Source organism: Phaethon aethereus, assembly GCF_964289735.1.
Source record: "Phaethon aethereus genome assembly, chromosome: 2".
Taxonomy (NCBI): Eukaryota; Metazoa; Chordata; class Aves; order Phaethontiformes; family Phaethontidae; genus Phaethon; species Phaethon aethereus.
The window spans coordinates 96677909-96691306 of NC_138582.1; the positions used below are offsets into that span (position 1 = coordinate 96677909).

At 44.2% G+C, this 13398-nt stretch overlaps 1 protein-coding gene across 1 annotated transcript in view; it reads left to right on the forward strand.

Annotated features, from left to right (window-relative positions):
* Positions 1-13398, forward strand: part of RREB1 (ras responsive element binding protein 1) — a 66658-nt gene that overhangs the window by 27199 nt on the left and 26061 nt on the right. The window contains exon 6 of the mRNA XM_081996278.1: positions 12945-13134. Coding sequence (XP_081852404.1) covers positions 12945-13134 — 190 coding nt within the window. The remainder of the gene's footprint in view (positions 1-12944; positions 13135-13398) is intronic.

A 13398-nucleotide genomic window follows, 5' to 3' on the forward strand; every position in this document is an offset into this window, starting at 1 on the left:
TTCTTAATAGAATGGCATGGAGCAGAGCCATCCCATTCTATTAAGTGGGATTAATTCTATTAACTTTTAATTTTTTTTTTAAATTAGAAAACCTTTGTAAATACGTGTAAAAAACATTTTTAAAGGCATTGTAAGTGCTGTAATTATTAGGGAAAGGAGTTAGAAAGCTCTTTCTTAAACTCAGTCCAGCAAATAGTATTTAATTGAACGGATTTTGCTGTTTCTGAAGTAAATGAAGTAAATTTTCATTATACAGCAAAACTGAAACAGTTGTTCTCTGCTTAAGAGCTCTGCAGCCCCACAAAAGGGAGTCAGAGATAATTTTGCCATACGCTTTGCACTTTAGAGAAAGCGGCTGTCATATTAGGCTTATCCTGGCATTAGCCTCATTTTGAAGCTTCTGTGAAAGATGTGAGCTCTTTGCAAAGTTATATGCCATGGACCTGAGTGGAGAGGTGGATTCTCTTTCTTTGATGGATAAAATGTAAAAGAACAGATACCCTTCTAGCGTGGCAGCTTTGCAGTCTGCTGTGGTGAGGCAGAAAGAGACACTGGCTGTGCAAACATGCTGTTCCTCTTCATGCAACTCTTGCTCTAGGATTAGGAGACTTGCTTTTGGATAATACTCTTCTGAAATGGATTTTGCTACCCTTGATTGTGTTGAGCAACAAAGACTAAAATGTGTCCCTAAATCAAAGCCACGATTGTCAAACTCTGTGGGCATGAGTTAAGGGTGGTGTTGGGATGCTGGTCTTTATGGACTTGTTTAAACGATGGTATGGGTTTTTTTGTCAAATACATGCTTTAGCAATTTAAGACATGCCAGCGGAGATAGAATAGGACAAGGAAGCTTGGTTCTCCCTGGTCAGCTAACATATTCAAATGCAACTTGCCCTGCCTATCTGGTTTAAAACACACCCTTTGTCTTAGTCTAGACAAGTCAAATGCAACTGTTTGGCCCAACCTAGCAGAAAATCCTCTGCTAAGCAGAGGAGTCTGGGCTGCTGTTAAGGTGACTCTTTCATCCCCCCAAAAATGGGTTAAGATCCTTGGCAGGCAGGGACTGTAGTCCCTCAGTTCCCAGGGTTCTGCAAGACTGTTTGTAGGATTCAACAAGGTACACTGAATGTGGCATGCCATTCGCAGTTCTGAGTTCATGTGACTAAAATGATTCCTCTTGGTGAGGCTTACGGGTGTTTTTTGAGCAAAAGAGATGAAGAAAATAAAATATTTTGCTAGAATGTGAGAGCAGGAGGCATGTGTGTATGAGTGTGCTTGTGGCGGGGGAGCAAACTGCAGAATATTAGAAGGTGTTCCTCAAATCCTGGTGTTCCCTTATTGTAGAAGGCAAGGTGGAAGAACTCTCCTTGAAGTTCAAACAAACAAAAAAAGTGTAGCAGCTGTGTTATGAGCAAAGGGCAGGGAGCAGTCTCTTTTTATTGCCAATATTGTAAAAGTAGAGTCACTTGATCAGGACTTCGGTGAGGCAGGTATCAGATGTTCTGCAGCCCAGAGCCAGATGCTCTGGCTCTGGCAGTCCATTTGGGGCTACTGCTGTAGGTAGCCCAGCACAGACTGTTTTGTCACGACCAAAAATAAGCGATGCTCAACCTGCCTAGCCATGCCGTTCTTTGTAAACCACAGGGCAAACCTCCGACTCCTTTTTGCTCCCCCGGTAGTTAGTGTAAAAACGATGGCAGACATTGGCTCTGGAGCCGTGCACCAGCCGGCACCGCCTTGATAGCGGTACAGCCTCCCTTCAGGGATGCACCCCAGCAGTAGCAAAGTGCTGAGGTGGGCAGGAGCTTCTGCCTGGCTTCCTTGTGGTCCTTTAATCCTGCCATTGTAGTGCTGCTGTGTAAATACAGCCTCTTGCCCCAGAACTGTCTGAGTCTGTCTGTCCTGGCCCCCCTCAGCGAAGTAGCAGAAAAGGTAAGGCTGGCTGGCAGCCCCCGGATCAGTATGTGAGCAGCTAATTTACAGGGTGAGCCATTACCCTTCCAGATACTGTCACATGAACAACTTCAAATCACAGGGTTAGCTGTTCAAAGTCAGATGAAAAGACACCCCGCATTGTCTTCCCCAGTGCTGCTTTTTCATGTAAAGCCGCGGGCCCGGGAGCACCTCATTGTTTACTTGCAGCAGAATAAACAATACTTAATCCACTGATTGTGGAGAGAGGCTCCCACTTGGGAGAGTATCTCTTGATTATGTAAAATCCTAAATCGTGCATCTTTGTCTCCTAATTATGACAAGAACTACCCTGCTCTTGGGAGCAATAATAGGGCCCTTTGTCCAGCTGACAATGGGCTGTGGCACTGCATCTCCTTCATGGCATTAGCCCCCCTGGTCAGTCCCTGTCCCTTTGAAGCCCTGGGACCTGCACCCTAATTAGTGCCATGAGCTGGTCCCAGTGAGGTTGTCTGCAGCCCCATTAGCAGTGGGAGGTGGCCCGGGGGTGCCTTCTGACTCCCTTTGCCTCTCTACCTGGATTATTTAAAGACGACGTCTGCTTCTCTGCAGCTGGGGCCTCAGGACACCGTCTATTTTGGTGAGTTTGTATCTGAGTGTTGATATAATTAGCAGAGCTCTGAAAGGCTGTGCAGCCAATAGGGAAAATGAGAAACATCACAGACGGGGTAACTACTCTGGAAACTTTTGTGGCTGAGGGTTGCTGTCAGACGTGGTAATGTGCTTGTAAAGGTTGCCTGACAGACAGCTCTGAGCAACATCAGCAGTGCAAGCAAGGGAGACATGAGGATTTCCTGGGGAGAAACCTCTCAAGTCACTATGTGAGGTTTCTCCTCTTTCCTTTGGCAAGTACAATGGAAAGGTTTAAAGTAAAACGTAAGGCTTCTTAAAAAGTACATGCGCTATAAAATTTCTCTGTTGGGTTTCGCTGTAACCAGAGCATACCCTTTATATTTCCTCTCCTCCTCCAGGAGGCTTCTTACAGTACCCAGTGTAGGAATAGCTGAAGGTATTTTTAATTTTGACTTCCTCATAGCAGCAAGGAGATGCTTATGCTGCCTCTCATGCCTGTGTATCTTCCTGGGGAGAGGAGGAGGGAGGTGGTGACAGCATTGCAGCTACCTCCTTCCTTAGAGATGTGTTTCAACATCAGTTCTTAGGAAGGATAATTGTGCAGGTTGAACATGGTAAAAGCTTGGATCATAACGAGTGTTATGGGGACTTTCTGATGACATTTGGTTCAGTGTGGCATTGCCTTCAGTTACAGGATTTGATTTTGTTAACTTTTTATAGGAGACAAGGAATAAATGGACATTGCAGAGTGTGAAAGACACTGTCTACCTCAGTCACTGAGCTGACCTGGTGACCAGAACCAGTAGATGCCTGTTGCCGTGAATGGATTCAGGGTAGATGAAGTTTTTTGACCTTTTACAGAGCATGTCCAAACAGTGATATAATGTATGAAGCTTTGTAACCTGCCAAATCCCAGGCATATTTTCACAAGGACAGCAAAAGCAGTTCTCTTGCCCCAGGGTAATGTGCTTCTGTAGAACTTCCAAACAAAGAAAACCAAAAGCCATTCACAGTCTACCTTGTTCTTCAAAACAGCCTACCCAAGTTTTGCTGAAACTTGTAAAGACAAATTGGCTAGAGATGGAACGCCACCATGGAAGGCTGTTGTTTTGAGCAGTTAGATCAGTAACAGGCATAGCAACAGAAGATCTCAGGTCCTGGAATGGAAAGTGTCAGGACACTGTGACCATTGGTATCTGTTGTCATCTGCCTCCAGTTTTGCCGAGTTACCACTGTGAGTGCTTGTTTCTGAAAACACACCCAGCTTGAAAGTGCTATAGTTGTGTCTTGGTGTTAACTGGCTTCACGCAGGAGTGGAAAATGTAAATGCACTAGGAACGGTCTGCTGGACTCGGTGGGTAAATTGTTTCACAAGATGTCACGTGCACTTGCGATTCAGTCAAGCTGGTCACCAGGTTTCCCCCTTTGCCAGCATATCCCCATTCTTCAGCTCATGGTGCCAGGTGATGGGATGCTGCAAGGCACCTGGACCTACATCCCAAACTTAAATAATTTTAGCCAATGCACATGAGGATTTAAGTCAAGACGAAAGGAAGTAATTCCTGTTTTTGCCAATGCCTAATTAAGCGACTTTAGGAATTCACTTTCTAGCTTTTCTCTCCTTATATAGTAGGGAGTAATCCTACTAACTTCACTTTTGTGTAGCACATGGGTTTCTACACATGGTCAGCCTTTTGTGGAAAGAGGGTGTTAGTGACATTGCAAACTTACTAGAGTGAATGTGTCTGAAAACTAAATGTTGTTTGCAATTTACATTACTTGTGAGACAAAACTGCGGGTTGGTGGTGGGGAGAGGAAGTTTTTTCCTTGTAATTGATACTACTGTTACTGGAAGCAACTTGAGTCACGAATGACAAGTAGTCTTCATGCAGCATTATGAAATTTCATACTGCTTTTCCATTTCTGTCACAACTGTTGGTGTGCATATAGATAAGCCTCATTCCTTGTTAGCACTTCAGAATATGAAATGTTGTGCTTTTTTAATGTGGCTGGATAATTCTGAGGTGGTTGTATCCTACATGATTGTTGAGTACTGAGAGAGAGATGGAGAGCACTCCAGCATAGACATGTTCATGGACCTCCCTGACCTTTGGTTTTTGCACACTATACTTTGGCCCCGATACTTCCTTTCTTAGTCATTGTTTGAGATTGTACCAGTAAGGATAGTTTAGGCAGGAATTGCTGCTAGAGTTACTGAACACTAACCGAGTCAATGCTACAAGGCTTATTATAGCCAAGGACGGAGACGCACAAGGGTCAGTTGTGTGGCATGGCCAGTTGGGCCGAGTCTCCTGCTCTGCTCTGCAAGCTGCTTGCTCAGTGTCTTGCTGATAGGAGCTAGGAACCGAATCCTCATCTCTGTTGGCAGCATTTTCAGTGCAGAAGAAAGTCCATAAGCCAGCTGGTGATGATGAAATCCAGCTCTGGTAAATGCTAGGACCAAAAATATGCTGTGGTACAATGCAACTCTTAATGTTGATAAGGCAGAAGAGAGGGTATGCAAGCAAGCTGGTGAATGCATCCTTTTACTGAGCAAATAGAGAAGTAAAATCAGTGGGTTGAGTATCTGTCTGTATGCTGGCTTGCAAAAGCAGACTAGAGCTGCATTTTAAGTGCTTTCTGAAGTTTCTGTTCAGAAAAGAGAGATGGGAAACATCTGAAGAGCAGCGCAAGTCCAACGCTGGCCTAGAAGTGGTCCGCTCACATCAGGGAGCTCATTGTACAAGGAGTACAAGGAGACTGGGAATCCAGAGCAGCCAGGTAAAAATACCAGATAGTGAATGGACACAGGGACTGACGCTCTCGTGTGAAACTGTGTGGTGTATCACATGGTGTTGAATATCTTAGCTCGGTTGCAAGAATAGAAAGTGGGTAAAATGCAAAGCTGACTGCAGAGGAAAGCTGCTTGTAAAAGGGAATACAGAAGGGAAAGAGAGCTGAGCCAAAATAAGTTATTAGCATGCCTGCCTGATCCTGATGACCAGGGTTTGTTTATACGCAGGCTCTCTCAAAGTGCGGGCTGCTGCTTATTGTGTTAGCAGTCACGTCTGTGTGCTGAGCATAGCTTACCTGCGAATGTAGATAAGGGCAAGGGTGTTCAGTCCAGATTCAGTTGCGCCTATTTGTAAGCCCTGTTGTCACCAGTGGATGGTTATAGGATAGACAAACGCTTGTAGATGTGTTTCTTCTTATGTTACTTGTGAAGAGTGGTGTTGCTTTTTTAACATGGTAGACACTTAGTTTGTTTTTTTTTTTAACTCTTGCCATTAATTCTAAAACTACACAAGTACTTGCCTTCCATATTTGAAAGATGTGTTAGAAGGCAGGAAGAGCTTTCGTTTTCTTACCCTGAAAGAATACCAGAAGGTTCACTTGAGTTTGTGTGCACAAGTAATAATTTTTATTCTGGATGCTGTGCAGCTTCCAATTTTGGTAGCTGTAGAGGACTGTATTTGCCATGTGCTTTTTTCCCCAGGTATGCTTGCCCTAATTATTATACCCTTCATCGTTATTTACGTTGATCTTCAGCCCTTGCTCTGTGATTCTGCCCAGCCAATTTCTTGACACTTCTGGTTTTTAAAACTTCTACCTTTATTAAGTAAAAAGGTAATTATGAGAAAATCAACTACTTTCTTTGTGCAAGTGTCTGCAGGCCATCTCCCATTTTCCTTTATTTGTTCTTAGTTGCATATTAATTGTGTTGAAGTAAATGGTAGAGTAAGCTGCTGTTCCACTGGAGCGGAGCTATTTAAATCTGGTACTGCTGAAGTGTTGCTGGTACATGCAATTCACTACAATGTTCAGAAGAAGTGAAACCTTTCTTCCTGATTTTTCTTTGCTCACACACAAAGAAAGCTAAAAGATGGCACAGAGTGGCTTGTGCCTTTTTGCTAAACCTTATAGCAGTTAACTACACTTAAGTTACTCTGATGGTGGGAGTCATGATACGCCGGTATGGACATTGGCTCTGCAGCATGCTGGCAAGTTTCTGAGGCACGACATCACCCTGGTTTATATCTGATCTGTCCTGGCTTCTACATGATACTTTTCTCGTCTGGACCACAGCACGGCTGTAGGAATGTACATAGCATTGTGCATCCCTCTATTAATAGAAGGGCTGGCGCAGTGGTGTCAGCCTTTGCTGCACCCAAGGGTGGCTCCTTTGAGGGAGAAGATTAAAGGGAGTGACGGGATATGTTGGTAACAGAATTGGACAGCCAGCGGGGAGATGAGAGGGAGTTAAAGTTAAAAGTCCCACCTTTGCTGAGGAGGTGAAGCAGCGTGCACTGAAATTCTGGTAAGCTGTGTCGGTACCTCTGTGCACTGGGAAAGGGGACGGGAGCCTCCCTCACCCATTGTGTCTGGCAGGGAGTTGGCTTCTGGTGCTGCTGTGCCGCTTGCGGTTTCGGCAGTGACCCCTGGCATTGGGCGAAGTGGAGATGGGAGAGCAGCAGGTCCTTCGGGGTCAGGCACGCTGTGATGCTGCAGGGGAAGGAGGCAGGAACGGTCATCGCAGGACAGCGGGAGGACCCACAGGGAGCCTCGGGAGGGAGACAGGAGCCACGTTCGGAGCACTGCTGCTTTTCCATCACTCATCTGCAGCAAGTGGGAGAGATTAGTGCAGCTGTTGGATGTTATTTCCCAGGGCCCTGGGTGTGGAGGCCAGGAAGGGTTTTTCATCCAAAAGGAGATGAGAGTCTGGACCTGGGTGGGGTTGCACAGGAGCAGAAACCAATTTGCTCTCTCTCATCTCCCTCCTTTTGCCTTGCCCCAAAAGAAGTTAGGGAGAAGCAAAGGAATGCTTTCCTGAAGGGGAGTATGTCTGTAACCTGCTGGTTTTATTTTCATAGGTAGTGAAAGCCCTTAGTTTAAAACCATACTTTCTCCTTCTCCCTCTCCTTGTCAGCCTCCTCTGCAGCATGTGTTACTGGCATGGAGGCTGGGAGCCTGCCCCTGTCCCTGGTGTGGACGGGAGTTGGGGAAAGGCCCATCTTTCTCTTCTGCTCAGTAGTATTGTCTTTAGATCGGCATAGGCTTTTCTTTGCTCAAAAGGAGAGCTGCATTAATTCTGCAAATAATGTGAGACAGAAAAGAGAGTAATAACGACAAAGGTAGAAATTCATATACAATATGTATTAGGAATTTCAGTGGGAGGAGGTAGATGACTTAATAACATAACTGTGTACTAAGCACTTCTGTCTCAGGATACGTTTCATTCTTGTTTTGTTTTCCTTGCTTCTGTCTGTGCAGTTGCTAAAGAGCACAGATGGGAAAGGAACAAAATGATAAGCTTTTTATTTTAGAGAAGGCCTAGAAGTTAACACTGGTTTTAGTTGTCGATGTCCACAATATGAGTAGCATAGTGTTAATGACCTGCATGGGTGAAAACTTCAGGTCTTGGTCTACTCTTGTGTGGTGTCAGAAGTATGAGTAGAAGAATGCTAAATGTCATGTTACGTTTCTCACCACCAGTCTCAGGTAATGCAGAACATAGTTTTTGTTTAATTTCTTGGTAACAGAATGATGGATATAAATATTTGGCATTTGCATCTTGACTACTGAAATACAGAATTTAGCAGGATTGAATGTTTGACTGCATTACCCTTAATAAAAATCAAGACTGATTAATTTTGCTTAAAATTTGGCTCTGCATTTGCTTTCTAAAATGTCTGTCCTTTTCTTAAAGGAAAAAAGCTATTTCCCTTGCTGACAAATTGGAGTTGGCTCAGAGGAGATTGTAATGCAAGGCAACAGGCATCACTTATGTGAACTTTTCTTGCATAGATGCTGCTTGTCATAAGTGTAGCAAATCCTGGCTTGCTTCTTGAACAAGCTGCACAAAGCATTGACTATTTCTTAAAGCCTGTTAAAATGCTTTTATATCCTAATTAGCATTACAGATTTCAAGAATACTAACTTACTTTAGTAGAAAGCTTTTTAATGGTGTGTTTTTACACAGAGACCTTGTCCGCATTTAAAAAAAAATGACAAAGGTGCACTGGTGTAGTAATAATTAAACAGACTCGCCTGGTGTGATACGTGGCATGAGCACCAAGGTCAGACTGGTCATTGCACTGTCATTGCACAGTTATATTTCAGTTCTGCTTTTGTGTTTTAGCAGTTCTGTTTTCTCACCAGCTTGCTTTGTAACACCTCTGCCAGCGAGCCAGAGCCCTAGTATTACATGCACATTGTACAGGTATGAACGACTTCGAAACATAAAGGCAACTGAGGATGAAGCTAATTTTAAAGTGGTCTTAGCTTGCTAAAAGCAGGGTTTTTTCCTTTTTACTTAAAATTGAATCTCTGTGCTTGGAACTGAAAAGCTTTATTCTTTCTGCTCTGTAATCATATTTATAGAAAAATGGAAAACTGTGGCCAAGACTAGCAATCACATGATAACACAGCGGCTTTTATTTGCTACATCTGGAAACTTACCTTGCAAGTAGAGTGCTTTTATCTCCGCTCAGGTGTTGAGCCATTGCTCTGCCTGTTCTACTAACAACTTCAGAACCTGTTCCCATCTCTGTTCTCTGCAGCCATACCATCCATGTTTGACTTGGCACTACACATGAGCAGACTTGTGAAATTGTAAGGAGAGGGGGTGTTTTTTTGGTGTTTTCTTTTGTTGTTTTTTAAAGTCCATCATGAGCAAAGTATTACCATATGTTCCAGATGCTTTATTTGATATGCTGGACTTCTCAGACTTTCCACAATTATTTAACTTTCTTTTTTAAAGCAATTTAAGCAAGATGAAAAAATGTTCATATCACCTAGAATTCCTTTCTCTTGTCCTTCTCAGACTGTGGTTTTAGATTTAAAAATACTGTAGGCAGTGTAAATACCTAAAGATGGAAAATAGTACTGATGACAAAACAGAGACATTAATTGTTAGGCCTCCTTAAAAAAATCAATGCTTCCAGTTAATGCATTGTTAGGCATGGCAGCTTACTCCATTTTAAATTAACACAAACCTTAGTCAATGCACCATGATGCTTGCCTTAACTAGTTAGGTTTTGAAGCTTAGTAGTTGTGGTGGTACACGTCCATATCTGCATTGCTAATTGTATTTGAAGCTCAAGTCATGTCGTTTAGGACAAATTTGGACTCGCTTCCTACTTGAGGTTAGTGGAAGAGAACTCAACAAAAGCACACACACATGACAAAAACGTTGTGCATGCACTTGGGCAAACAGGCTGTGTATTTTAAATAGCTCGCATCCGTAGCGAAGACTGACAAGCCCAAGTGAGGTCTGCAAGCCCGAGAGACCTGCCGAGCTGGCGGCGCGGTGGCACCCCTCGGCATCAGGAGCGGCTTTACAATGACCTCCCTCGTCCTTTGCGAGCGGCACGGGCGCGAGGTGCCAGCGCGGGCACTGGAGCCCGCCTGGGGTGCCTGTCCCACAGAGCCTGCTCCGCGTGTCTCCCAGGGAGGGCTTTTCTCAAGCTGTTCTTATTCCAGCGCTCCAAGCTGCATCTGCCTCTACAGGTGTGCCTGGCCCATGGGGGAAGGGAGGGCATCCACATGTCCTTCCTGTGGTCCAGCTCCTGTGTGATCTGTAAACTGTGACACCAGGGGAAGGTGCTGAGCCGGGATGCAGAGCATTTATATGCCCTGAAGGGCCTACATCTTGAGATGACAGGAGTGATTTATCTGGGTGTTTCTTTTTTCAGCCAAGAGGTTCTTTTTGACCGAATGGAAAAAGAGCTTAATCCTTTTCCTGACTTCTCTTTTTTTCCTTGCTGCTGCTTCACTCATGGCAAGGCAAATAAAAGAGAAGACTAAGGAGGAAAGGGAAAAATACAGAGGGGTCTTTAATTCTATGCATTATATAAGAGAGAAAGTACATATTCCTTTTTCAAGACATATTACTTTTGTTTTGGGGGAGGGGAGGCAGTTCCCTTTGCGTGGAAAACGCCATTTTTAAATTGCAAATTTTTACTGCCCTGAGGCATAGTAGTTGATACAGGTGTACTGCGAAGGACTTTCACACGGGTGTCTGCTCTGAAAGATGTACTCTTAAGTGCAGCTTTTGATGGGAGCCCTAAATAAACCAGCGCTTAAAATCAGCGTGTTGCACAGCTGATGGGGGTGAGGGAGTGTAAGATGGACGAGGCGCACCTCCCCGCTATATGGGGCGGCTAGCTCCTTGCCCAGGAGCTCTGGCTCCTGCTCAGCCCAAATCCTGGGGATACTGTGGCAAGTGCCAACTCTCCCAGTAGCTCTGTGGTCCCATCTATGGTAGCTGTGCCTGCCCCGTCACACACAAGGGAATACAGCTTTGGGTTTCTGGTCCGGGGGAGGCCAGGCACGTTGGACACCCCGGAGCTGCCTCAGCATGCCCCGAGGTGAGGGTCTGCATCCCTCTGCAGAACAGCTGTCCCTACAGGCCGCCGGTGATGCTCCCGGTGGTGCAGGAGCATTGCTTGCAAGCCCTCCCTGTCTGTATGCTGACGTACCAGGAAGAGTGTGCCAGAAGCACTGCTTGCTTTCACACAAGGCATTTTCATCACCTCTGAAAAAGAAGTTACTTCTGTAAGCCTGCAAGTTCTTCAGGTGACTGCTCTAACCCTTTAATGCCCTCCTTCCCTCAGCAGTTTTTGTGGTTGTGTGTTTTTGCTGAAGATGAAAGCTTTGCATCACGGAATGGGAGCTGCCAAGTGAGCAGGAGGAGAGTCATAGATCCTGATGCTGGAGGAGCACCTACGGGTTGGCATTCCCCGCCCCTCACCAGAGACTGTTGTCATATTTGGCAGACTTCTTTAAGTAAATGTTGTAAATGCGTTGTAAATGGCATTGGTTCGGTATTGGAATGTAGGGACTATGCTGGCAACAATTATAAAGGTAGGATGCAAGTGAATTGGCAGGGGAGATAAAACAGATTAAATGTCCAGTGCATAATATTTATGTCCCAGCCTTCTGGGTACCGTGATAACAAAGGCCATGTTACATATACTTCACACTTGCTTCTTTCACCACTCAGAGACTATGAGTCCAATTGCTTTGTGGGTGACTTGCTAATCTCTTCATTTTCAGGGAATGAAAAAGGTCTGTGGAAGTTTATGTGATGATAAAAAGAACAACAATAGGAGTTTGTTAGGGACAGGACAGGGAGGGAGTGGTTTCAGGAATTTGTCAGAAGTCGTTTCTAATTGCAGGATGTTTTTTTAATGAGTAGGCACATGTCCTTTTCCTTGATGTGGAGGGTGAAGACGGTATGGGGAGAAGTAAGGCGGGGGGGGGACGACGTGAAAAACTCCTAGCGCATGTAATATTCTCGCTGACAAAATCTGACTGCTTCACAATTCACTAGTTTCCTTCAGTGAAACTCATGCTTTGGTTGCGAGCTGGAGCTGTAACCACAAGGAACCATGTTGAGTGAAACTGTGTATCGCTTGTTGAATGCAGAGTGGATGTGACATGTCGTGCTGCAGAGCTCAAATCCCAGTTATTTAAAAGGCAATAGGCTTGTTTGTTGACACATTGGACAAATGCTGCTGTGTAGTCCTTACTGCCTGCAGCCTAGCTACATTTCCAATACCTTTCATTGTTTAATGCAAATCTACTTGAGGTGAGAAACTTGTTTAGCTGAGTTTGGGATTTGAGAACTTAAGAAAAACAAGAAATCATAGCAATAATGTGTGCGTAGGAGAAGACGTTTCTGCAATTTTCTTTGGGGCACGCTGGCTGTGAAGGGGATGTATGAGTGTCAGAAGTGTTGAACCTGTTTCAGGTCTTCCTCCTCTGATCCTCCCCTTCAAGGAGCACTGGTTTTTCTTTTAAAGCAGTATATTTCTTGTAACAGCTTTGAGAAAAATCAGTGAAAGTTTATGGAAAGGCAGTGCACAGAAGATTCATACACAGGTATTTGAGTCTTGTGCAGTTGTATGTTTTAAGCAGTAGTTAAAAAAGGTGCTCTTTATACATTTGCAGCTGCTTACTATTTAAGTCTGATTCAGCCTCTGCTTGTCACCGATTTTTTTTAAATAGCTTTTATTTTTGTAGTACTTTTTAGTAAAAAGGAAACTGTAAAGCCATTGAAATATTTTATGTTGGACTATGGGAAGGCTGTCAGAAGGCTGTGGTCTCAGCTGCCACTTCACTGTTTGCCCACGTGGGACGCTCAGTGCTCATGCACTATATTCTTTGAATTTCCAGTGAACTTAATAGCCAGAAACTGGTAGAAAGAGACTGTGATTGAAATGTCCCTTCTGTGGTGATAGGTTTTTGATGTGCTGTGGCTTCATTTTACATTTAGCAGGTTCTTAGTATCGTGGCGCGAGAGGAAGGAGCAATGCAAGACCTAATGCAAGAAGAATATAGTTCTTGAGCCTGCAGCAGTCAGTAAGCCATTTCTATTTTATTCCTTTCCTTTCCAGGTGTGACATCTGTTGTATTACCTTTCGTACTCATCGGGGCCTACTGCGCCATAATGCAGTTATCCACAAGCAGCTGCCCAGAGATCCAATGGGAAAGCCTTTCATTCAGAACAACCCTTCAATTCCAGCAGGCTTCCATGACTTGGGATTCACGGACTTCTCCTGTAGGAAATTCCCCCGCATTTCTCAGGTACACTCTGTTCTTCATAGTTTAGGTAGCAATTGATGAAGAGCATTCTGAATTCATTGAAAGGCTCGTCCTTGATGAGGCAGAGGTTGGATGGAGAATATTTTGTGGAAAGTACATTACCACTGTCTGTATAGGCTTCAAACACTTCCTGCCTTTCCTTTTTTCATCTAAAGAATGTTTGCGGTTTGGGGTTTTTTTTCCAGCATTCCAGTGGATAACTATTGTTGTAAAGATCTATAAAAATATTTTAAAGGAAAACTGCGT